Consider the following 23,256-nt stretch of genomic DNA (forward strand, 5'->3'; position numbering starts at 1 on the left):
TTCACCCCACCATTTACAAAGCAGGCGCCGGTGCCCCTTTCAGACAAGTCTTTGATTAGCTCTGGGTTTTGCTTTTTAACAGGGAGAAAAAGAAAAAAGGATTTTATACTTTGTCTTCTCCACATGCACTTAGACGGAAACGCAGGCTTAAGTTAATTTTAATTGCTTCCTTTTTCCGTGTTTCTTCCTGCAGAGCCTGATGGGAGGATGTCCAGGGCAGGGAAACCACATTTTCTGTAGATGATAATTAAATGAAAATTGGTGCTTATTTTTACACTTCTCTTTCGTGGTGCTATCTGTTAAGATCTCCTTGAAGGTGACACTGGGGGTAGCTGCCATGCCTCGTTCTCCCATCTTTCTCCATCCTGGCTATTGCCTCCACCATCCGGGTTTTTGCCAAGCACATTAAGGTAAATGCGGGTCACCTTCCCTCCCATGGCCCCGTTCTCCTCCCAGACAGCAGTGAAGCCGCCCCAGGCCGGGTACCAAACTTAGGCTGTGCATCTGTGATCTGAAAACACACACACACACACACACACACACACACACACACAACACATGGTCGCTTTCTGCGTGGTCCACGGTGTAACGATGGCGGATTGTATTCTGTTGCCGAACGTTTGTGGTGCTAATTTCTGCGTTTGTTGCAAGAACTGAATTGAAGCGGCAGCATGTGGCCTCAGCTGGGCCGCCTTTGCTGCAGCCTCAGCAGACAGACACGTGTGCAATGAACTCTGGGAGTCCCTCCGGGGTTGCCAGCGGTGCCTTTCCCCCACGAAAGCGATGTGGATTTTTCCATCTGCAAACACGCTGGGTGCGGGTCTCAGCCGCGCGGGTGCTCGGGGCCGGCCAGGCTTCATCTGATACTGGTCCTCCCTGAGCGAGGGTGAGGGCTGGCAGGGCCAGCGAGGAAGGGCGATCCCTTTACTGTGAAAAGCTGCCCGTGTGCAATGCCCTTTCCTTCCACAATGGGAGAAGCAAGACAGGCCCCAGGGCCCTGTGCAGCCTCCTCGGGAGGAGCTGTGACAGGTCCCAGCTCTGGTGCTGTTCTCCGCCCGCCCCGCCTCATTGGACCGTGGTTCCGGCTGAGGAAACCACTGCGGAGCAACCCAAGAATAACAACACACCGCCCACGAGGACTTCCTGGATTCCTCTGGAAACTGAGTCTTGCTGTTTCCAAAGAAAAGCCTGGCTTCGAGATTCTTCCGAACCCAGGATGCCAGCGTCTGCCAGCGACCCTCTCCTTCATCTCGTCAAAAGAAAAGCCATGTCGGAGCATCGCCCCAGGGCGCCCTGTGGGCTTTGTCTAGGTCATGTGATTCCACTTTGATTTCTCATCCTGCCCGAGTTCTCCTTTTATTCTGTCGATCTTTTCCTCCATTGGACCCTTCAGAGCTGTTGTAATTTGTACTGAAGTCAAAATGTGTCCCGTTTTCCCCAGACCACTTAGCTATGGTATATTGCAATAAAATTACTTCTTATATTTGCAGAAATTCTTCTGGCGTAATTTTATTTTTTCCCCCTCATCTACATAATTGGACACATGTTGGCGAAAAGAAAAAGAAAACGGTTCACAGGAAACCTGTGGTAAAGATTCTAGGACATTAGGCCCTTTAAAACTAGAATGTTGAGTGACACATTGTACATTGCCTAAAAATCCAGTAGACGTGTTCATACGTTTTAACTGTAATGCCCAGGAAAGGGTGTTTTAAAATATTTTAAACCTGTGTAACAGAGGAATAATTGTAATCCTTTTTCAATAAATCAAGATTAATGTTTCCACCGTAAACAGATGTGATCGGCTGTCTTCTTAAGTGTGACCAGGGCCTTCCCCTGCATTAAACCAGTGTTTGACCCCAGTCTCAGGACAGGAGAAACTCTCAGAATCCCGGCCAAGGTTACAGAAAGTGGAAGGAAGCCACTGCCCAAGCCACGCGCCAAGGGAGCTCTTCCTCGGAGGAAGTGGCAGCGGGCGTCCGGAGACAGAGCTGTGCCTTGGGGTGCCCTTGGGTTGTGGTCAGGCACCAGCCCTCCAGGCTTCCTGGGGGAGTTTCCACAATCCTGGGGCATCCCGACCTCGACAGGGTGCGGGCCTCACTCTCGCCCTGCGGAGGTGGCAAGTCCCCAGGCTCCCCCTCTGCTGTCCAGCTACAGAGCGGGGTGATAGTACCCGGCCCCCTGGCTCGTCCTGGCCAATGACCCTGAGCAGAAGTAGCAAGTGGCTCTTCCAGTCTGACATACTGGTTCCCTCTTGCGTGTCACCAGCCACGTTCCCAGAGTGGCTGCGTCCCCAGTGAGTGGGTTTCTGGAGGGAGTCCCTGGCCAACCCTCCATGAGCTTACAGCATGAGCGAGAAACACGTTGCTTTCAGCCAACGCTGATGTCAGGGATTGTTGTTACTGCAGCAAAACCTAGACCCAGTGGCTCTCAGAGCGTGGTCCACGGACCATCGGCACGGGCATCAGCACCTTGTTAGGAATGCAGATTCCTGGGCCCTGCGGCAGACCTGCTGACTCGGACACGTTGGGGGCGGCCCCGTCATCTGTGTTTTGACAAGGCCCGCAGGTGATTCTAGGGTTGGCTCGGGTTTGAGATCCACCGGCCTGGACAAAACGGAGCCGATGGGAAAGTGAGACCAGGAGTGGGTAATCGCTTTGACAAACACCAATGCGAATTGGCGGGTCCCCCTGCCAGACAGTGGAGGCGGGGCTATTGTCCGAAGATGGAAGGCTCCCCGTCTCCAGGAGCAGAAAGTGAGGTCAGATCGCTCTTTGCTACCTGGGCGAGCTCACAGGCCGATCACGAGCAGTAGCGCGTGACCTGGGAAGAGGTCGAACGAGGACGGTGACGCAGGCCACTTGCTCTCGACTGCACTTGGCACGAGAGGAAACAGAGTCCGCAGATTGGAGGGTTTTCAGGGCTGGAAGAGGCAACCGTTTCTCAGCATCGACGGTTAAAGATGAAACTGAGAAACACTCTGTGGGACAAACGCCAATGAAAGCCCGTTCATCACAGGTCTGAGCAACGCACTTGTTCGAAACCTCGGCCTGAATTGCAGCGGCGCCTAATGAGTGACTCAGGAAACAGTGTGGCGCTCCCGTCAGAGCCGGGCAGGTCGGAAGCTGCTGCACTGACGTCAACACAGGGAGTGGGGCAGGCGGGGGTTGTGGGAGCTATGGGCCTGCGCGCCGGTCGTTGGAGCCCAGTGAAATCCAACGGGCCGGAAGCTGATGACCTGGTTGAGAGGTGTCCTGCAGGGAGAGCCGCCAGCCTGGCCTGAGGAGTCCGTGACCGAGACTTAGGATGACCCGCAGGCCTCCAGGGGTCGCACTGGCCCACAGGTGCCCCGCGGGGCTGGGTGACGGGGCCTGGGACGACCAGGGGCGGCCTCCCCTCACTGGAGGCGGGTGCTCAAAGGTGAGCAGGCTGAGCCTTGGAGAGGTGGGGGAGGAGGCTTAGCGTTTAAGACCGTAGTGTCCTGCGTGAGACGCATCTGGGGCAAGGCCCTGCAGAGCCCCCATTTCTCTGCACCTCCTTCCTCATCCTGGAGACTTTGCAGGTGAAGGCACCTGCCCGTAGGCTGGGCCAGAGGAGGAGAGCCTGCAGGTGCTGGGATGGCTGGAGCCTAGAAACCAGCGAGCAATCCCACCTTGAGCATCCCCGGGGATGGGAGCAGTGAAGCAAGACTCACTTGGGTACCGCTCTCCCAGCCCCAGGGCCCGCCCCCGCCCCTGCACCGTCCATCACGCCCCAGCAACTGGTCCGCAGGAGCTCATCAAGCCCCTGCAGCCACCGGCAGCTGGGCTGGGTCTTCTGGAGACGTGAATGGAGCCCTCGCACCGGGACTCTGCTCCCCGTCTTGGGAGAGGTGGGCTCGGTGGAAACGAGGCTGCCAACCTGGGTCTCGGCTTCAGAGCGGCTGAGTATCTGCAGCTCACAGCATCTGTCTCAGGCGCCCTGGAGAGATAGTGCCTCGAACCCCCGCAGGAGCTAGGTAATGGCTGGCCATTGGCCTTTAGCATTCCCACGGGGCTGCGTTAGTTCTTGCTGGATGAGGGGAAACACCTGTCCCCACAAAGGAGAAAGCAGGCCATCGTTCACCGTTTGGAGCTGGAATTAATCCAAGCTTCCCATGTCGGAAAAGATGCCCTCGGTGCCCCTTATCTTAGCACTGCTGCCCCATGCCCTAGGGTGCCCTTGGAGTGGCAGGAAGGGATGGAGGGAGGGAGGAGAGTGTGTGCACCCCCATCTGGCGTGGGGGCGGGGGCTTTGCTAAGAGGCTTCTGCTGCTGCAGAGCTGGGGCTCCTGGGTTCCGGATCTTGGGGCACAAGTCCTTTCGTATCTGCCCAGGCTCTTGGCATCCGACAGCTGAGCCTGCCTCGGGCAGCGCCTCCATTTGGATGGTAGATGGGTGTGGAGATGTCTGTCTCAGCCAACCTGCCTGGCTGGGGCCTAGGAGGGCTGGGATCCTGCTGATTTCTGGGTCCTGGATAGGCTGGCAGCTGATCAGTCTGGGAGAGCCGGCCCCTTGCCCCTTGCCTAGAGTGCCTACATCTTCTCAGAGGAAAGGAGGGAGGGAGGAGGGGCAGCCTCAGCTCTCGGTGCCTTCCCTCGGGGAAGGACTCCTGCAGAAAGCGTGCAGCCCACCTGCCTTCCTTGCCCCGACCTACCCCTCCCACCCCCAAAAGTTCTGCTACCAGACATTCATTGATTCATTCATTCAATGCCGCTTTAGAGTGCCTGCTCTGTGCCAGGCACTGGTACCCAAAAGAGGGGTGACAAGGACCTCAAATGGATACAGTGTAGACATACTGACTTGAAAACACAGTAACCTGGAAACACAGAACAAGGGGAAACAGAGCCTGATGATGACGTGTCAGGACTCAGGGTGCAAGGCCTACCCAGCGCCTGGGGAGGCTGCAGGAGGAAGGCGTGCCCACGTGGAGGTGGTGCACGTCCGCCTGGATTTCCTCTGAGAAGTGGTCCAGGGAGAAGGGAAGGCAGGACTCCGCTTGTGCCTCCGCCAGGAAGAGAATCACTTTCCAGTAATCCCCCAGGAGTCAAGACGTCAGCAAAAGCTACATGCACAACACATCCTGCTTGCTTTTTTTATTTTTATTTTTCCAAATTGACAAGTGGAGATCACGTAGATTTGGGAGAAGTCCAATTCCCAGGCCTCTGTTGGGAGCTGGCGTGTTTGATGGTGCAAGAATTTTGCTTCCCTTGGGCCTCTCTCCAGTTCGTTTTAAAACTAGAAACCTCAATGGTTAGGACGATCTAAAGGACTCTAATTGTGGGAGACGGACTAGGGACACCGCTTTCAGCATTTGTATCGTTTATTGCCACATAACAAATTACCCCCAAACGTAGCTGAAAATAAAACGCAGGCATCGTCTGACATTTCTGTGGGTCAGGGACCTGGACATAGCTGTCTGGTCCTCACATCAGGGTTTCTAACAAATCTACAAGCAAGGTACCATATGACTAAGGTCTCATCTGGAGACCCAACCGGGGAAAGATCCCATGAGATGTGTGTGCACGTCCCGGCCGTGCTCCTCATCGACTTTGAGGCCTCAGGCGTCTTTCAAACCGTGATGCACGGGGACAGGTCAGAAGTGAGGTGTCCAGCTGCCTGGTTCCCTCACCTGTGAAATGCTGCGCCAGGCTGTGGAGTCAAATGTGACCATGCGCGAGAAGCGCTTAGTCCCGGGGCCTCAGCGTCCCTGCCGTGTGATAGTTCTGTATCCCCAGCACCCACCCCACCTGTGCGCTCCCTGTGCGTAAGCCCGGTGACCTCAGGTTACAGGGTGTCACGCCTCTGACGTTCACCACTGACCAATCTCTAAGTGCCCAGCGCCTGCGGGGCCTGCAGCCCTGGGCTGGCTAGGGAGCAGATAGAGGGAAGAGAAGGACATCCTGCTTCCCATGAGCCTAAGTGCATCTGAAGACACCAGACTCCCGGCCGCCACTCCAGAGAAACATCCAGCGGTGATCAGATCCACAGGCTGAGAGCGGGCTGGCGTGAGCAGGAGGTGTGACCGAGCCTCGGACAGTGGGTAGAATTTGGAGATGTGCAGAAGATTCCTTTGGGATTCCTTGTGCGTACCTCTGGGATGTCTGTCTGTCTGTCTGTCTGCCAAAAGACTGTTGGAATGCTTGTCGATAGAGAGGGCGCTTTGCACTTGAAGGCTGGATGCTGGAGCTGATCCTCGGCAACTGACATTCCGGAAGATGAGGGAGAAGAGTGAAGAGAGGCAGGGTCCATGGCTTGGCAGAAGGAACCCATTTCCACCACTGGAGCCAAAGCAGCCTGTGTGGGGGGCTTGGGGCGCATACCGCCAGTCCACCTTGATCCAGCCGCCACCTTGGCCCACAGCAAAGGCCACAGGGCTGTGACTGCGGAGGAGATGCAGGCCCTCACCTCAGGCGCCCCCATGCAGGCGGAGGTCCACGTGCACATGGAAACGGGGCTCTCAGGTGCTCACTGCTTGTCTCCTGAGCTGCCCTGCCTGAAAGGCACCAGCAAGCTGAGGAAAGAGGGCCAGGCCTGGAGAAGGGTGGGGTCCCCACGAACCCCCATCCTCAGGAGACTTCATGGGGAAGAGGATTCGGGCCAGGTCAGGACGATGGGTTGGATCTGACTCCCGTGATCCTGCCTGTCCCAGCTCGGTTCAGGGGAAGCCCCCGCCTGGGCTGGGACCCTCCCTCCGAGGGGCTTCCTGGGCCTGGAGGAGTGTACACGGAGCCAGCTGGGGCGGCTGGCAAACATCCCAGCTCACCCCCACCACATCCACTCCACCCCTGGAGCCCTGGGGCTCAGGCTTCTCTGAATCCTGCCGCTTCATCTCTGCATGGGCAACACGTGAATCCCACCACGTGCTCTCCCAGGCGGGTCTCCCCCCACCCAGCCTGGGGCTCTGGGTCAGGTCCTGCAGTCTTACTCACCGGCCCCCACGATGGGCTTGGAATCGCTCAGTGTGGAGGCTGGCGCGTCACAAAGGCTGTACAGTGAGTGAGCTGGGATCACCCCGGGCTGCACACTCTTTAGAGGCAGAGGCTGGTAATATTATCAGCGAGAGTTCAGCTTGGCCCAGGCTTTGCTTCTGGTGACAGTTGGCTGGGAGTGGAGTGGACTGTCCGTCCGAGCTCCATAGCCAGGCTCCCGGTGGCACAGACCGTGTCAATCCGGGGCTCCATGCCTGGGGCTTCTGGGACCGGGCAATACGAGAGCTTCAGAATGAAGGAAGAGAGGTTTGTCATGGGAGGGAGGTGGTGCTTCCTCGTCACGCGCACAGAAAGCCTGTGTGCTCAGAGCTCAGGGCCTGGAAGGTGCTGGAAAGTGCTGGCAGAAGCCCACATCTAGGTCACCTGGAAGGTTTGTTAAAACCTAGGTTCCTGGGCCGTCCCTCCCCTGGTGATTCAGCAGCTCTGGTTGGTACTTGGAACTTGTAGTTCCCAAAATTTCCCAGGTATCCTCCTGCTGCTTGGAAACACACAAGCACTAGCATCATCGGCAGCTCTTCCGGTCTTGACCCCAAGCCAGTCTGGCCACAGAAAAGGCAGGTACCTCCTGCATGCTGGATTTTACAAAGGCTCGAGCACATACCCAGATCCCCTCCAGCCCCGGCTCCCCTGACTCTAAAATTCCACTGTAGGGCTGCCCTGGTGGCGCAGTGGTTGAGAGTCCACCTGCCGATGCAGGGGACGCGGGTTCGTGCCCCGGTCCGGGAAGATCCCACATGCCGCGGAGCGGCTGGGCCCGTGAGCCGTGGCCGCTGAGCCTGCGCGTCCGGAGCCTGTGCTCCGCCACGGGAGAGGCCACAGCAGTGAGAGGCCCGCGTACCGCAAAAAAAAAAAAAAAAAAAAAAAAAAAACCACTGTAAAGAAATTTGTTCGTTTTGTATAAAGTGCATCTCTTTAAAATGCAAGTCTCTCAAAGACTTGAGCGGTGTTTCTTCTTATCAGTGATCCTTCGATAGAAATCAGTTTGACAGCCTGATTCAGAGTGGAATTTGGTGCAGAAAGACAGAGTTTAAGGAGGAAAGGAAAGGATGCAGGACGCTTCTGACGGGTGGAGGTGATCAGTGTGGGGTCGATTTCACCTCCTTAACCGCTTGTCAGAGGACGAGGGTGTATTTCTCTCCTGCCTGAGACCCCAGTGGACATGACCACAGATGGGGAGCATCAGGGCCGCACATGGTGTTTGTTCCACCCTGGTTGACCTCACGTTCCCTCTGGGATGACATGAATGGGGCTCAGGCGGAAGAGAATGAAATGACCCAGTGAGAAGAGGTTTACAGGTGAGGGAGGGAGGAAGGGGCACTGCAGCTGAGCGGTCACCGTGAGAAGAGTCATGGGACAGGGACACATGTGCCATGTGTCGTGAAGAGAGCATCCCCAGGCTGGCCAGGGGACAAAAGGATAACGAAGATGACAAGGATACGGGCCTGGCCCAGATGTGATGGGGGCTCTGAACCCTTTCTGGGGCGGACAGCCTGTCCTGGAGTCAAGGATGGACGTCCAGGGAAGGGTTTGGGGAGCACGAAATGGACGTGATCAGGGCTGAGTGGAAGAGATGTGGACCTGATATTTCAGTGTGGAGGGAGGCCTGATTGAAGGTCCTTCAGCAGTGCAGCGGGGAGGAAAGAACGTGACTGAAGGAGGGGATGCCCGTGCCCTGCACCAGTGTCCTGCCTGCGGCAGGGGTGATGTCGGTCTCACTGCGCCATCTCCTACCAGTCATCCCGTCTTTACTGTCTCGGACACCCCAGCCTTCTTGCTTTTTCTCAGATCCACCAAGATCTCTTCCTCTTGCTGTAAGATTCTCACCTGAAACACTGCATATCCGACCCACGCGTCTCAGTTCCCTGCTCAAATGCCACCTCTTCCGAGAGGCTTTGTGGAACTCAGAGCTTAAAACAACCTACCCTCCAGACTTCTAGGGTCTAATCACTGGAAGATGGCATACATTGAATTAAGCCTCCTGCCAATTAAACAATAAAGTCTAGAGTATCTATGAAAATACAACTAGTAGAGGGCAATGGAGAGGGACTAAAAGCAGATAGAAACTGGATGTGGGGTAAGATCGACAGTTACTCTGACCTTCTGCTGAGGGCCCTCCCGGTCCATGGGATGCAGGGGTAGCATCATTCAAGCAGAGGAGGCTGTCTCACTGGGCGGGGGACTTGGGTAAGAGATCCAGGCTACCGGGTGAGGAGTGGGGTGGAAATCCTAAGAAAGAGGAAGCCACGTCAGGAAAGGTCCCAAATCTGCTACAGACCCTCTCCTGTCCTTGGCTGATGGCTGATCTGAACATGTGTGAGGTGAGGTGCCCATGGTGCACTGGGGGAACTGGCCGGGAGACCAACACAGCTGAGTGGAGATTTCAGCACTGCCCAGTGTCAGGGTATAGTCTGAGTTCAAGTCCCATCATTTTGGATGGATTTGATAAACACCTCAGGCTTTCCCCCAGGGAGCCCAACCCTTAAGTAGAAGGACAGTATCCCAGGGCTGAAGTTTCTGCCCTGGGATTAAGGACAAAATAGAGCCATTATAACAAGCCTAGAGCCAAGACCCCCAGGTGATCCCACCCACCTGCCTGCCAGCACCAAGTTCATCTCTCTTCTGAGGAGGAGCTCAGAATTCAGAGTCTCTGTAACACAGTATCCACAATGTCTGGCACAGAATCAAGATTCACTAGACACACAAAAGAAGGAAAACATGACCCGTAATCAAGAGGGGAAAAGTCAACAGAAACAAATGAATGGGTGCCTCAAATGTTGGAATTTACAGAAAAGGACTTCAAAATAAGTAGGATAAATATATTCAATAATATATGAGAAAAGATGGATATAATGAGTAAAGAAATGGGGCTTTCAAGAGAGAGAAGAAAGCTAAAAACTGAACCAATTGTAAATATTAGAACTAAAAATTGCAATATATGAAATAAAAAATTCACTGGATCAAGAAGACATACAGTTGGCCAATAGGCACATGAAAGGATGCCTCAACATCACTAATCATTAGAGCAACGCAAATCAAAACTACAATGAGGTGTCACCTCACACTGGTCAGAATGGCCATCATCAAAAACTCTGCAAACAATAAATGCTGGAGAGGGTGTGGAGTGAAGGGAACCCTCCTACACTGTTGGTGGGGATGTAAATTAGCGCAGCCACTATGGAAAACACTATGGAGGTTCCTCAAAAAACTAAAAATAGAGTTACCATATGATCCAACAATCCCACTCTTGGGCATATATCTATAGAAAACTCTAATTTGAAAAGATACATGCACCCCAATGTTCATAGCAGCACTATTTACAATAGCCAAGACATGGAAGCAACCTAACTGCCCATCGACAGATGAATGGATAAAGAAGATGTGGTACATATATACAACGGAATACTACTCAGCCATAAAAAAGAATGAAATAATGCCATTTGCAGCAATGTGGATGGACCTAGAGATTATCATACTAAGTGAAGTAAGTCAGACAGAGAAAAACAAACACCATGATATCACTTATATGTGGAAGCTAAAAAAATGATACAAATGAACTTATTTACAAAAGAGAAACAGACTCACAGACACAGAAAACAAACTTATGGTTACCAAAGGGGAAGCGGGGAGAGGGATAAATTAGGAGTTTGGGATTAGCAGATACAAACTATTATATATAAAATAGATGAACAACAGGGTCCCACTGTATAGCACAGGGAACTATATTCAATGTCTTATAATAACCTATAATGGAAAAGAATAAGAAAAAAAATATTTACGCATAACTGAATCACTTTGCTGTACACCAGAAACTAGTACAACATTGTAAATCAACTATACTTCAAAAAAATATTTTTTAAAAAATAAAGGTTATTTGTTACAAGCAGACCCACGTAACCAGGAACGAGGAAGCAAGTTCTTCAGGCTGATGGGAGAGGATCCCAGTTGAAAAAGCAAATTCTTAGGAAGAGGCAAAGGGTGACAGAAAGTCAGTACGAGGATAGGTGCAAAGTACTCTCTTTTTCAGTTAAAAATGTTGTTAAAAGACTATTGAATTTTTAAGACCAAAATAATGAAAACGCACCGTGTGGTTAAACTATAGGTAGAAGCGAATTCTACAACAACAGTAGTAAAAAGGATTGTGGAAGGGTTGGTACGTGATGGGTGAAGCCCCTTGAGGGGGACGGTATTCATTTATAATGTATTCCCTGGGCAACCGCTCAGTGTACCGCAGAGGAAGAACCCCGAATTCAAGGCAGATATAGAATGAAATACTAAAAATGCTCGACCAACACAAAGGAAGCAAAGCACAAGGGAAAAACGACGGGATGTAAATGGAAGAGGACATGGGTACACCCAACACAGGGACGTCAGCGATCACGCTAATTGTCAATCACGTGAGCGCAGATGAGAATCCAATCCGCGATGCACTGCTGGCGGGAAACGGACCGCACAGGGACGGCAGGGCGGAAGCTGATGAATGAAAAACACACGCTAAGCAAACAGTGACCTTGAAAAATGCACCCTCCGGAGTCTCAGTCCATTGTCCCGTGTGCTTGGCAGCACCCGCCGGAAGAGCCTCCCTGGTCACACGACCAGGCTGCTTCCCCAGGACCCTGGTGGCCAGATGGGGCCGTGGCCCAGAGCCAGCGGAAGGAAGGAAGGTGGGAGGGAGGTGCCCCCCCCCCAGGCCCGATGTTGCCCCCGTGGGGCGCTCCATGTTCTTTCCCACCCTGCTGGCTGGGATGAAGATGGCCCTCAGGACAGCAGCTGTCTTTGGAAGGTGGCAGACATGTGCCGGAGGAACGTGGGTCTTGAAGTCACCCCCGACTCGTTGGACTGTTAGGACCACTGTATGCGAGGTCACAGAGATTTCAGGTTTTATGCTTCAGTCTGATTAACCCCTAACGAGACGCTCTGCATGTATTTCCTTGGAGCGCACGTTGCTTTCAAATGACATCATAGTTCACACTCTATTCGTATGATGTAATTGTTTGTCTCTTTGATTCTTTTCTGTCTCCCCTCAGTAGCACACAGTCCCCTCCCAGCGTGCAGGGGCCGTCTGCTCTGTTTCCCCCTGTGTCACGGGGCCCAGAGGAGCACGGGGCACATAGCAGGTGTTCACTAAACATCCCTTTCTCTCTTGCTGGTGAGGCCAGTTGAACGGGAAACCGAATCCCTGTGCGCTGGCCCAGGGGATGCTCATGGGGCACCAGCGGCATCCGAGTTCAGAAATTCTGGAGCAGGAGTAGCCCAAGCGCAAGGCAGCCAATGACCAGACTTTCATTTCGGATCGTCCTGGATTAATCCTTCACTTGCTGTGCGAGCAGCCTTACAGCTCCAGCAGGGAGCCTTGCAGCGATGCTGGGAATGTCTAATTCCTGTGCGGGGGCCATTAAAGATGAGGGTTGAGCAGGAAAAGGTGCCCTGGACCAGTAACCTGAGCCCAGGTCCCTAAACCCCTCACTGTGGGGGGCGGAGATGCGCACCGGCAGGCAGGTGCTGGGGAGTCAGGACGGGGAAGGAGGATGGGAGGGGGTGGGGGCAGGACATAGCATCCCAGGACCTCTGGGGAGCAGAGTTCTAATCCTGCCTCACCCCTGGCAGGCTGTGCTGTCCCCAGACAGCATCCTTCCTTCTCTGCGTCTCAGTGTCCCGTCTCTAACAGGAGATGCCCTCAGAGGCACTGCAGCTGAGCAGTGCCTGAGCTTGCCGTGTGGGGCTCTCTCTCCTCCGTGGGGCTTCGTCGCTAACTTTTGTTTCCTTTCTGGCACAGAGAAGACTACTCGGTGCGCTTCTGTCTTTTTAAATTAAATCAAATGCAATTTGTTCAATTTATTAACATTATCAATTCAAAAGTCCCGTGATACCTGAAGCTTTTAAGTTGGACTTATAAACTTTATTCTCTATATAACAGGCCCATTTGAATCACTTCCTTTAAGGGGCCTATGATTAATTCACTAAGTTAACAGCTTTCAACGTTTTAATTGCATTTTCAAAATGAATGTATTCACATTTGTGCTTTCAGGTTTCAGTTGTCTGCCTTTAACAAAACCTTCTGAGTAGAAGCTCATTTTTAGAAATCTGCTAACGTAAACACATGAACGTGATGAATTTAGGGGTCTCGACTATCAACTATAAGCACAGCAAGATTTCCGCATAAAATCACTAACTCGTTCCATTATTCGAGGTCGCACTTTCAACTGGATTATCAGGCTGTTACTGTAACAGGCCAAATTCTCTTAAATGAAGCCAACACCCCAAATGCCAAATGGACATCAGTTTACTGACGCTACAGTACGAACACTGTGAATGTCAGCCTCTTGCCCCGTCTACACTCAGTGAGAAGCGCAGCCCCGGCCAGGAGGGCAACCCTCACCCACATAGCACAGGTGCTAAGGGGCTTTGTTCCAGCCCCAGCTCGGGGGGGTCTCTCTCTCGCATTCTGTCTGCACATCCCCAGGGAGCCCACCTCTGCCGGCCGAGTCTGCCCCCACGATGGATGGGGTCTGGCATCCCCTGCTCTTGCGAAGTTTACATCCCAGCAGCAGAACACACCCCCGTCCATCCGCTGCATGACACGACACTTCACTGTATGGATTATTTTGAGCTGTGGGTGCTTGAAAACCAGCAAATACAGGGGGAGCTTTCTGTGCACTCCCTCTTTCTGCCTAAAGACAGAGCCTCCACAAGAAACTCCGCTGTCAGCCCCTCCTGGGGGCCTCATCAACCAGGAAGATGGACCCTTGATTCATTACAGGAGAGGACACCGGAGGTGGACACCACACTCAAACTGTCACAGACTAGCCGACCTCCGCCTGCCCTGCAAGGCCCAGGCCCCTTTCCTAAAACCATCTCCTCTTGTCTAAGATGCCTTCCCCCCTCCCCTTCCCCTCCTGAGACAGTACTGTGTCCTGAACTCTAAGCCACCTCGGGGAATTACTCATTCCCCGGGGTGTCTCCCATATGGACAGAGTACCTGTGCTAAGAACCTTCTCTGTGCTTTTCTCTTGTTACTCTGTCTTGCATTACAGGGGTCTCAGCTGAGAACACAGAGGGTGGGGAGAACGTTACTTTTTCTCCCCTGCGGAGTGGAGGTCTTTGAGCAGCGGCCATAGACTCAGGCCACACACCCCATGGACGTTGAAATTGTCTCCGATGGACCCTTGATACTCACATGAGTCTGTCTGACTTGGGGTCGTGATCCCAACACCCCACCTGGGCAGGGGCTGTTGGGACGGGGTTGGGGGAACAGACTTGCCACCTCCATCTCTAACGGGAGTCCCGGTGACAGCTAGCCTCAGCGTGTGGCCCTTCCCTGGGAGGTGTGGGAAAAGCATGCGGCCTGGTCCCTCCTGGGGTGGGTGCTGAATGTCCCCCCCCAAGCAATTTCATGCCCTCCCCCACCCCACCCCACACCGGGCCCCGCTTCCACGCCCCCCAGGCTGAAACTGCTGCAGTCGGGTTCACGTCCAGCCTCTGTCAAGGTCCCAGGGCCACGCTTTGCGATGCTCCTGGCCTGGCCGCCCCTGCTTCTCTCCTGCTGCATGTCCACTGCAGTCGGACGCCCACGGCACACCGGCCTGGGGAAATCTCCGCCGCACACATCCTGCTCTCCTCGCTCCTCCCCTCTAATCACCCTAGACCCCAGGAGAACTTTCTAAATTTCTGTAGACTTGAAGCCCATAAAATGCAAATGAATTCCTCAAACCCTGCCCCCTGAGAAGGCCTCAGGTGTGGCCTGGGGAGAGCTGGGTGATGGGGGGGGCGGGGCTGGCCCTTCCCTATGCAGGGCCTAGGGGGCCTGGTGGCTGGAGGGAAATGTCCCTGCCGAGGGGAAGTGGGGCTGGTCCGCAGGGAGCACGGAAGTCAGATGCTCAGAAAGGAGGATCTGGGCCCTGGAAGAGAACCAGCTGAGGCTGCTTCCACCTCCAGCTGGCGCCACAAGCCGGGGGAGGAACTGGCTGTCCCCACCGGGAGGAGAAACAGGGCCAGAGGTGACAGTGCGTGGCCACAGCCCTATAAGAGCACGGGGCTCCTCGGGCGGCCAACAGCAGAGCGATGGAGCAGCGTGGAGTGGCCGTGGCCATAGGGCCCGCAGTGCTGGCCACCACCTTCCTGTGCGCCGTGACCTCCGCCCCCGACACCTGTCCAGGTGAGTCAGACACCAGGTGAGTAGGACCTGACAGCGGTCGGGTCTGAAAGCCGCAGGCCCCGTGTGCTAACAGCCAACTGGGCTAGGCCCCGAGCTAAGCCCTTCTGGACAATATCCTTATTCCTCGTGACAGTGAGTTGCAATCATCACTTCTCAAAAGCGGAGACTAAACATTTTTGAACACCTCCAGGCACCATCCAGCACTGCCAGGCACCATCCAGCACTGAGGCTGGGGGGAGGGTGGCTCAGGCAGGGTGGACCACAAGGCCAGGGCTCTGCCCTGCATCACCTCCACACCTGACCAGTGCCCACCAGAGGCGGGAAACTCACTGCCAGGCTGACCCTTCATCTGAGACGGGTGACTCTGGCCACAGCCAAGGGCCCAGGCCGAGGTCGCCGCGTGGCAGATCCCCGTGGCTCGGGTGGCCTGTCGCCGGCTCTGCAGGGCTCTCAGGCCCAGGACGAGCTCCCTGACTGGCGCTCTGTGTCTCTCTGCAGAGGTGAAGCTGGTGGGTCTGGAGGGCTCCGACAAGCTCTCCATCCTCCGAGGCTGCCCGGGGCTGCCAGGACCCGCAGGGCCCAAAGGAGAGGCAGGCGCCAATGGACAGAAGGGTACGTGCTTGCGCTCGGGGGTGGGGGTCACTGAGCACCGGCTCTTCTCAAATTAGAGCCCGGGTGGGCACTGCCCCCCGCGGGTCTCAGGTCGGGAGCTTGGGTCACGACCCTGCTCAGAGCTGGCGTCAGGAGCGACCCCTGAGGCCCAGCGGGATCTGTCATTCCCTGAGGAGGGGGCTGGTCGCAGCTAGTCTATGAGCTCACATCGGGGTCCACTTCCATAGAACACCCGCTTCCCGGTCCTCGATCCTGGCTTTACGTGGCCGTGGGCCAGAGTTCCAAGCCACACGTACCCCGGTATTCTCACCTGAAAACTGCGGCCCCAGCGTTTTCTGTCTGTACCGCAGATGAGAAAACTGGGGCTCAGAGCAGTCAGCCATCGGCAGGGAGGGTGGGGCTGGACCTCAACGCAGTAGGAAGGCCCCCGAGTGCTCCACGGCCCTCCCGTCGACGTGGTGGCCCCCTTGTGGGGTTTCGGGCCCCGAGCCTGGTACGAAGGGCAGGTGTGCACGCAGCTCAAGGGGTGAGTGCCCCGGACCTGTGTGTGAGTGGGTGCTCCAAGGGCTCCGGACACAGGGCCAGCTCGGAGGTCCCCAGCCTCTCACGTCCTGGGAGGCATCCAGCTCAGGGGCCGTGGGCACCCAGGGCCGCTCCTGGGGATGGGAGGGCTGCGTGTGCTCACCACGATGGGCTCCAGGCTGGGGGTCCTGCCGGGGGGACACTGGGAGGAGGGGCCGGGCTGGGGCGGCTGCCCGCCAGTGCGTGTGGTTGGCCGCCCCAAGCCGAGCCGGCGCCCCCTCGGCCCCACCCCACACACCCACACTCCCTGGGGAGGGCAGCCGGCAGACGCTCCTGCTGCCTTGTCTGAGCCTGGGGCCGCCTCTCCTGACCCTCCCCTCAGGGCTCAGGAGGAGGGGCAGGGCCCTGGGTGGTCCTAGCCCCCTGCTCACATCAGTAACGCAGACGTGGGAGGCCTCGTGGCGCCCGACCCCTCCTCTCTGGAGGTGGAGAGAGAACCACCCCAGAGGGAGGCATAATTGCGCCCGGCCGCCCCTGCGTCCAGGACTGAGCACAGGGCAGGGCCCCGCCTCCCTCCCAGAGCCAAGGGGCCGGAGGGGCCTGTGTGACAGGGTCTCTGAGGACGTGCTCTTGGCCCCAGGCCCCCGGGGGGGGCTCCGTGACGGTGGCCTGGACCTGGGCTGCTACACGGAGCTGGTCGGGAGCCAGATCGCTGCTGGTGGTTCCCTGGAGCCCGAGCTGGGCGCGCCGGCCGGTAGGCACCGGGTGGCTGTGAGCGCTTTGTCCTCGCCGCCTGCTGTCACCCTCGGGCTGAGTCCCAGGGCAGTGATCCTGAGGATACCGCAGCCGGGATGGGAGGGTCGGAGCTGTATCCTTAGGGCAGAGATGCTCAAGTAGAATTCTGCAGGTTGCCTTTTCCTCAATGATGTATCTTTGGAATTTACAGGAGAGCGAGGTTCTCCCGGAGTCCCTGGGAAGGCAGGGCCGGCCGGGCCCAAAGGCACCAAAGGTGATGAAGAGCTAGGACCCCTGAGCAGGACCCCGGGGCCTGTCTACAGAGACATGAGAGACGGAGACAGACAGAGAGAGGGAGGAGGTGGAGAGAGAGATGGGAGAGAGACAGAGAGAGGGAGGGGGGCCAAGTGAGAGAGGCACCTGTCCTATTTCCTGTTTCCAAAGAGCTTCGAGACAGCGTGTGAACTGGGTCCTGGGTCCGGTGCCCCAGGTCCAGAGCAGCCTCTCATAACCCAGGGAAGAATCCAGGCCTCTGAGCCTCCCCCCCCGCAACTCCCCCAGCTGAGACCCAGGCATTGGAAAAGTGTGGGCCGCAGAGCATGCACGTGTGGTGCCCAGAGCCTCAGCCCCGTCCCCCAGGCCCCAGCTCCCGAGGAAGTGAGCACTTGGGTGGTTTCCAGAGCGGAGGGTCGACGTCCACTGACCAGACGTGCTGTGCATCTCCTGTCTCTCCCCAGGAGACCGAGGGGAAAAGGGCGCAGGCGGAGAGAAAGGTGAGCCCCTCCGCCTCCCTGGGGTCACTGGGCAGGCTTTGCAGGGGGCTGGGGGTTCCCAGAGGCCTCGGTCACGGCTACCACCATCTGGGGGAGGAACTCAGACCACACCCCTGGCCCTGGCCCTGCAGCGGAGGGGTGCGGGAGGAGGGGCCTCTGAGCCCGGCCTGCTTTGTCAGCGGCCGGTGAGCGCTCAAAGCCCAGAGGCTCCGGAGTTGGACCCAGGTGACTGGCGATACCGCTTTGCTACATGATTTTGGACATTTTGCTTATAATGCTCTGATTTATGCTCATTTATTTAAAAATCTGTAAAAGCAAGAAAAGGCAAAACGCCAAGACACAGTCACATGCTCTGGCTACAAATACAAAGTGCGAGGTTGGGGCCCAGACCCACATCCCAAATGCTCCCCGGTACTTTCCACAAGCAGAGGCTGTGCTGGAGGCATGGGCTGTGGAAAGCCATAGGCCTGGGGGCGCTGCACCTCCACCGCCGTGAGCCGTGAAGGCCAGGCGAGGTGGCCGGCACGGCGGTCCAGCCAGGGCCCCGCGGGACGGTGCTGGCCGCCAGCCCCCAGGCAGGCCGGATGCAGTGGGGGCCGAGAAAGCCCAGGGACGCGGAGTCTAGGAGCTGATCCGCAGGGCTGGAGGCTGAGAGTCCTGCAAAGAGCTGGGTGATGCTTTCCTTTCTCCACGCTGTGTTCGCGCAGCAACGGGGCTGAGGGGTGGGGGCGCTGTTTCCAGACGTGCGACGTGCATGTCCTCGCTCCCCACAACAGGAGAGCCGGGGCAGCTTCATTCCTGTGCCACAGGTGACTGCGCACACGCCGACCCCCGCACCTCCGCCTGGACCTGCTCCTGCTGGGGGTGGGGGAGGGGGGGTCGACCAGAAGGCCAGCTGCACAGACTCAGGTTCCACCTTCCAAGGACAAAACCCTCTCTGCGCATATCTTACTCCCCACTTACCCGAGTGATAGGCAGCCATTGCCTGGATAACTCAAGTATATTCCTGGAGGAGGCCAGGTGCCCAGGAGACTAGGCGGGGGCAGCCCTGGGAGGTGGGGATGGCCAGGTCGACGGGGCCTGGCCGTCACAGCCGGGTGGCCTTGGGGGCCGCGTCTCTGTCCCAGGACTCAGAGCCCACCTCCCCCAGGCAGGTGTCCCTGCCTCTCCCTCCTCCCCCTCCCCCTCCCCCCTGCCCCGCCCAGAGCTCCTGTCCTGGCGTCCATTCCCCAGCTTCCCTTCCCAGGACCTCGGACCTGTAAGGAGCTGCTCACCAGGGGACACTTTCTGAGCGGCTGGCACACCATCTACCTGCCCGACTGCCGGCCCCTGACCGTGCTGTGTGACATGGATGTGGACGGCGGGGGGTGGACCGTGAGTGGGGGGGACCCAGCGATGGCCGTGGGGTTCACCCAGCGATGGCCGTGGGGTTCCTGGGCAGGGGTGGGCGTGCCTGGGAGCCTCACCTGGTGGCAGGGCACTGTTTAGTGGCCTTTGTGAGACCGTCCACTCCTTCCAGGCAGAGGCTGACCCCGTCCTTTCACTGAGGTCGGGAGAATCAGAAATGTCGGGGGAGGGGGCTGTGGACCCACATGGGAAGGAGTCCCGCGGCTCAGGGCTGTGGGCTCAGACCCGGAGGTGCCCACTCCTCTCCAGCTGTGTGGCGTTGGGCTTGTCGCCTGCCCTCTCTGAGCCTCCGTTTCCTCCTTGGTCCCATGTGGGTGTCCCTGACTGCCCCTGGGCTCTTGGATGAGACCCACGTCCTGGTCCTCAGCCTGTGATGCCTGTGAACTACCAGCGCTGCTCCCGCGTGTGGCAGGGGTGCTCTGTGGGGGGACGGCAGTGGGGCCGCGTCTCCCCAGCCCTCCCCGTCGTGTGCAGGTTTTCCAGCGAAGGAGCGACGGCTCTGTGGACTTCTACCGGGACTGGGCCGCGTACAAGCAGGGCTTCGGCAGCCAGCTGGGAGAGTTCTGGCTGGGGAATGACAACATCCACGCCCTGACCGCCCAGGGTAGGGCCACGGCCGGGGGCTCTGTGGTGGGGTGCCTGAAATGCACATGCCCCTGACCTCAGCCCTGGGCCATGTGCGCCAGAGGACCCCGCTCCCCCTGGCCCCCGGGGTGGTCACGTGTGACAGCAGGAGGGGTTATTACTCTGAGAATCTAGGACGTGTATCCTCTTACACTCTCTGAGTTCAAATCGGAGGAGGTGGATTATTGGAGTGAAGACGACTTCTGGTCTCGGGACCGATCGTGTCTAGAACCCGAGAGTCGGAAGTGAGGGGGAGGCCATCTGGATCGGGGTGGCCCTTCTCCCACTTCCAACGGTTGGTCCTTCCTTGAAACTGGGATCTTAGGCCCACGGAGCCCCTCCCTTGCCTCTCCCGCTCAGTGCATGTGGCGGTCCCCACGCAGGCCCCCTCACCCCACTTCTCCATTCCACAGAATCAGCTTCACAGCTGGTCCTGAGTTCAACGGCAAACCTGTAAATCCTTTCTTAATCCTTCCACTCCCTCATGGCAACCTTGACGGTGTCCACTCATGTGCCTGAAATCCTTGCAGAAGAAACGACACATACAAAGGTTTCCTGCCGTGGCATTCACAGCTCTTTGCAGGAGAATTTAGTGTTTCCCACTAGAGCGAGGCTTCATTCCGTCCAGGTCCACTGACGGTGGAATTTCAGGCATGGCTGGTGGAGCAGCAGGGGAGCTATTTGAAAACAGGGAGGCATCCCTGAGGTCCTCCCACCAGCCCAGCCTCTCACACCTTCCCGGTGAATTGTCCCCGATGCCAAGTTCAGACGTCCCCTAAAGCCCACATTCCCACCCCCCGTGCCTGTAGGCAGAGGGTCCCTTCTGCTGGGCCCTGAGCACCCACCTCCAACAGGAAGCAGCGAGCTGCGGGTAGACCTCGTGGACTTTGAGGGCAACCACCAATTTGCCAAGTACCAGTCATTCAAGATGGCGGGTGAGGCAGAGAAGTACAAGCTGGTCCTGGGAGCCTTTGTCGGGGGCAGTGCAGGTGAGAGTCCGCACGGGGCACAGCAGTGGCCTGGGCTTCAACGCGGGGTTTGGGGAAGCAGAGAGGACCTGCTTAGCGTCCCGGCTCTGCCTCTTCTGTGTGATGTTCTTGGGGACTTAACCTCACCAGTTTCTTATCCACACGGTAAGGTAATACTACGCATACCTAAGTGTACCCACAAGGCTGATGTGACCCATGACAAAGTCCAAAAAGCTGTGCCATTATTATTAACTACCATTTCTGATGAAAAACGGGGAAGGATGATAATTGAGCCCATTTCCCTGAAGGCTCCATTCCCACTCTTGTAACTGGAATTCTCCCCTGAGGAGTGAAAGAGTTCTCCCCCTAAGTGAGAGGATGCCTGTTAGCTGGCAGGAGCAGACGAGATGAGGGGATACCAAGGCCACTACATCAGCAGAGGGATGCTCCCTGGGGTCATGTGAGGGGCACCCCTTGGAGTTGCACAGTGCACACCCGGACACAGCAGCTTTGACCTGGACCAGCGTCAGGGACCTCTTAGCCCTGTGTGCCAATTAGGCGACCTTTCCTTCTGAGCAGGTGATTCCCTGACGTCCCACAACGACAACGCCTTCTCCACCAAAGATCAAGACAGCGACAAAAATACTGCCAATTGTGCCGTGCAGTACCAGGGGGCCTGGTGGTACAAGGATTGTCATGTGTCAAACCTGAACGGTCGCTACCTTGGGGGGCCCCACGAGAGCTTTGCAAACGGCATCAACTGGAGGTCAGGGAAGGGGTACAACTACAGCTACAAGGTGTCGGAGATGAAGGTGCGGGCCACCTAGGGCGGGGCTGGCCGGCCAGAGCCTCTGGGAGCAGCTCCCTCTGCACACAGCCCGGCGGGGCAGCCGGTCCAGAGCCCTCCCCAGGAAGGTGATGCGGACCTCCGCGTCACTAACGTCACGGGAGCAGCAGAGCCGCATCCTGTCCCCTGGGCAGGAGGCCCTCTCTCTGTGCCTCCACTGACTTCCAACCCTTCTGTCCCACTCACGAGGATAAGAGGAAATGCTAATCCAGATCTTGCCAGACGTACATGTTCTCAATAAAGACACTTGCTTACCCGACAGCAGGCGCGGGACTCCTTCGTCACTTCCATGCTCTGACCTGTGCCCCTGTCTGTCCATCTGTCCCCGTGACCTGGCTCTGCAGGTGCCCTTTGGGCTGAAGGTGTTTCCGATGGTCTGAGGCCAGAGTCACAGAGCAGGGCCCGCACGTCGGGCTGCGTACCAGTCAAGTGTCACTCTCCCTGCCGGGCCGGGCCGCTGTCTGCCTCCAGGCAGTTTTCGAGCTCAGGCTGAGTAGAGGGCCAGAGGCCGAGCCACGTGACCACACATCCTAAAGTCTTTACTCTCAGCCCTTCAAGAAAGTGTCCTCTGACCCCAGGCTCAGAGGTGACGTGGCCTGCGCAGTCCCAGCCTCCCGGCCCCAGCTAGTCCACACCGCCCAGGCTCCTGGGCCCCCACTGTCCATAAAGGGTGATGGCGGCCTGGGAATCCCTCGCCACCAACAAAGAAGGAAGTGGGAGAGGAGCGGCTGGGGCTGCTCGGAGTGCTGCAGGAGAGGGGAGGGTGATCTCAGTGCACAGCGCCCTGCAGCTGCGCCAGCACAGACCTGCAGGCGGGGAGACTCCAGCTCTCCAGGCAGCCGTCTCTGAGAGACACGCCAGTGCCCTCCGCACCTGTACTTGTGTCTGCTGAGGAGGGTCCCGCTCTCTCCTCCCGCTGCCTCCACCGCCAGACACCAAGAAGCCCCCCATCCTCAGGGGGCAGCCTGTCCCGGCGCTGGCCGCTCCCTAACCCTTGCCTGGCTATTTGGGTCCTCATAAGCCCGCTTGTGTCTGTTCTAGCAGCATCATCTACCCGGAGAGAATCTAGAAAGGTGCAAGGTGGTTACTACCATCCTTGCTCCCCAAGGGTCTAAGAACCGTGCAAAGCCACATAGAACGTGGCATGTCCGGGATTTTTCTGGGAGAGGGCCCATGGTGGTCTCGCCTTGCCGGAAGGTGCCGTGTCCTGAGGGTCAGGGGCCACTGCTCCTGGAATGCACCCCCACTCTTGCTTCTCACGCTGGCCCAGAGGCCTGAGACGAGCCAGTGCAGGACAGCCCGGGGAGTGGGCTCAGGAGAGGGGGGCGGCCCTTCCTTCCCCCGAGCCCGAGGACGGGGCCACAGCCGCTCAGCCAGGGGCCCCGATCGGTCCCCAGGACAGAAGCTGTCAAACCGTAAAACACGATGGTTAGTGTTAGATGCAGGACTCCGCTGCTATAAAATGATACCCAATCATCTCTTTCTTTTCTTGAAGACCTGGTTCCTTGAGGTCTTGGCGGGATGACAGTTCCTGGAGGGGTGCGATCTCTTTGCCAGGGAGCACATAATGCAACTCTTCATACGTCAGCCCCAGGCTTTGCTGCCCAATC

At 57.0% G+C, this 23,256-nt stretch overlaps 1 protein-coding gene across 1 annotated transcript; it reads left to right on the forward strand.

The window, feature by feature from the left end:
• Positions 1-15,064: 15,064 nt before the first annotated feature.
• LOC309964615 (ficolin-1-like) lies at positions 15,065-21,626 on the forward strand (the record flags this gene model as incomplete). Its single annotated transcript, XM_082843723.1, has 9 exons — positions 15,065-15,158; positions 15,657-15,770; positions 17,239-17,301; positions 17,765-17,800; positions 18,577-18,609; positions 19,047-19,174; positions 19,682-19,811; positions 20,641-20,820; positions 21,379-21,626. 9 exons carry the CDS (start codon positions 15,065-15,067, stop codon positions 21,624-21,626), a joined length of 1,026 nt encoding a protein of 341 aa, XP_082699849.1.
• Positions 21,627-23,256: the final 1,630 nt, after the last annotated feature.

Source organism: Leucopleurus acutus (genome assembly GCF_964270905.1).
Source record: "Leucopleurus acutus genome assembly, chromosome: 7".
NCBI classification, from domain to species: domain Eukaryota; kingdom Metazoa; phylum Chordata; class Mammalia; order Artiodactyla; family Delphinidae; genus Leucopleurus; species Leucopleurus acutus.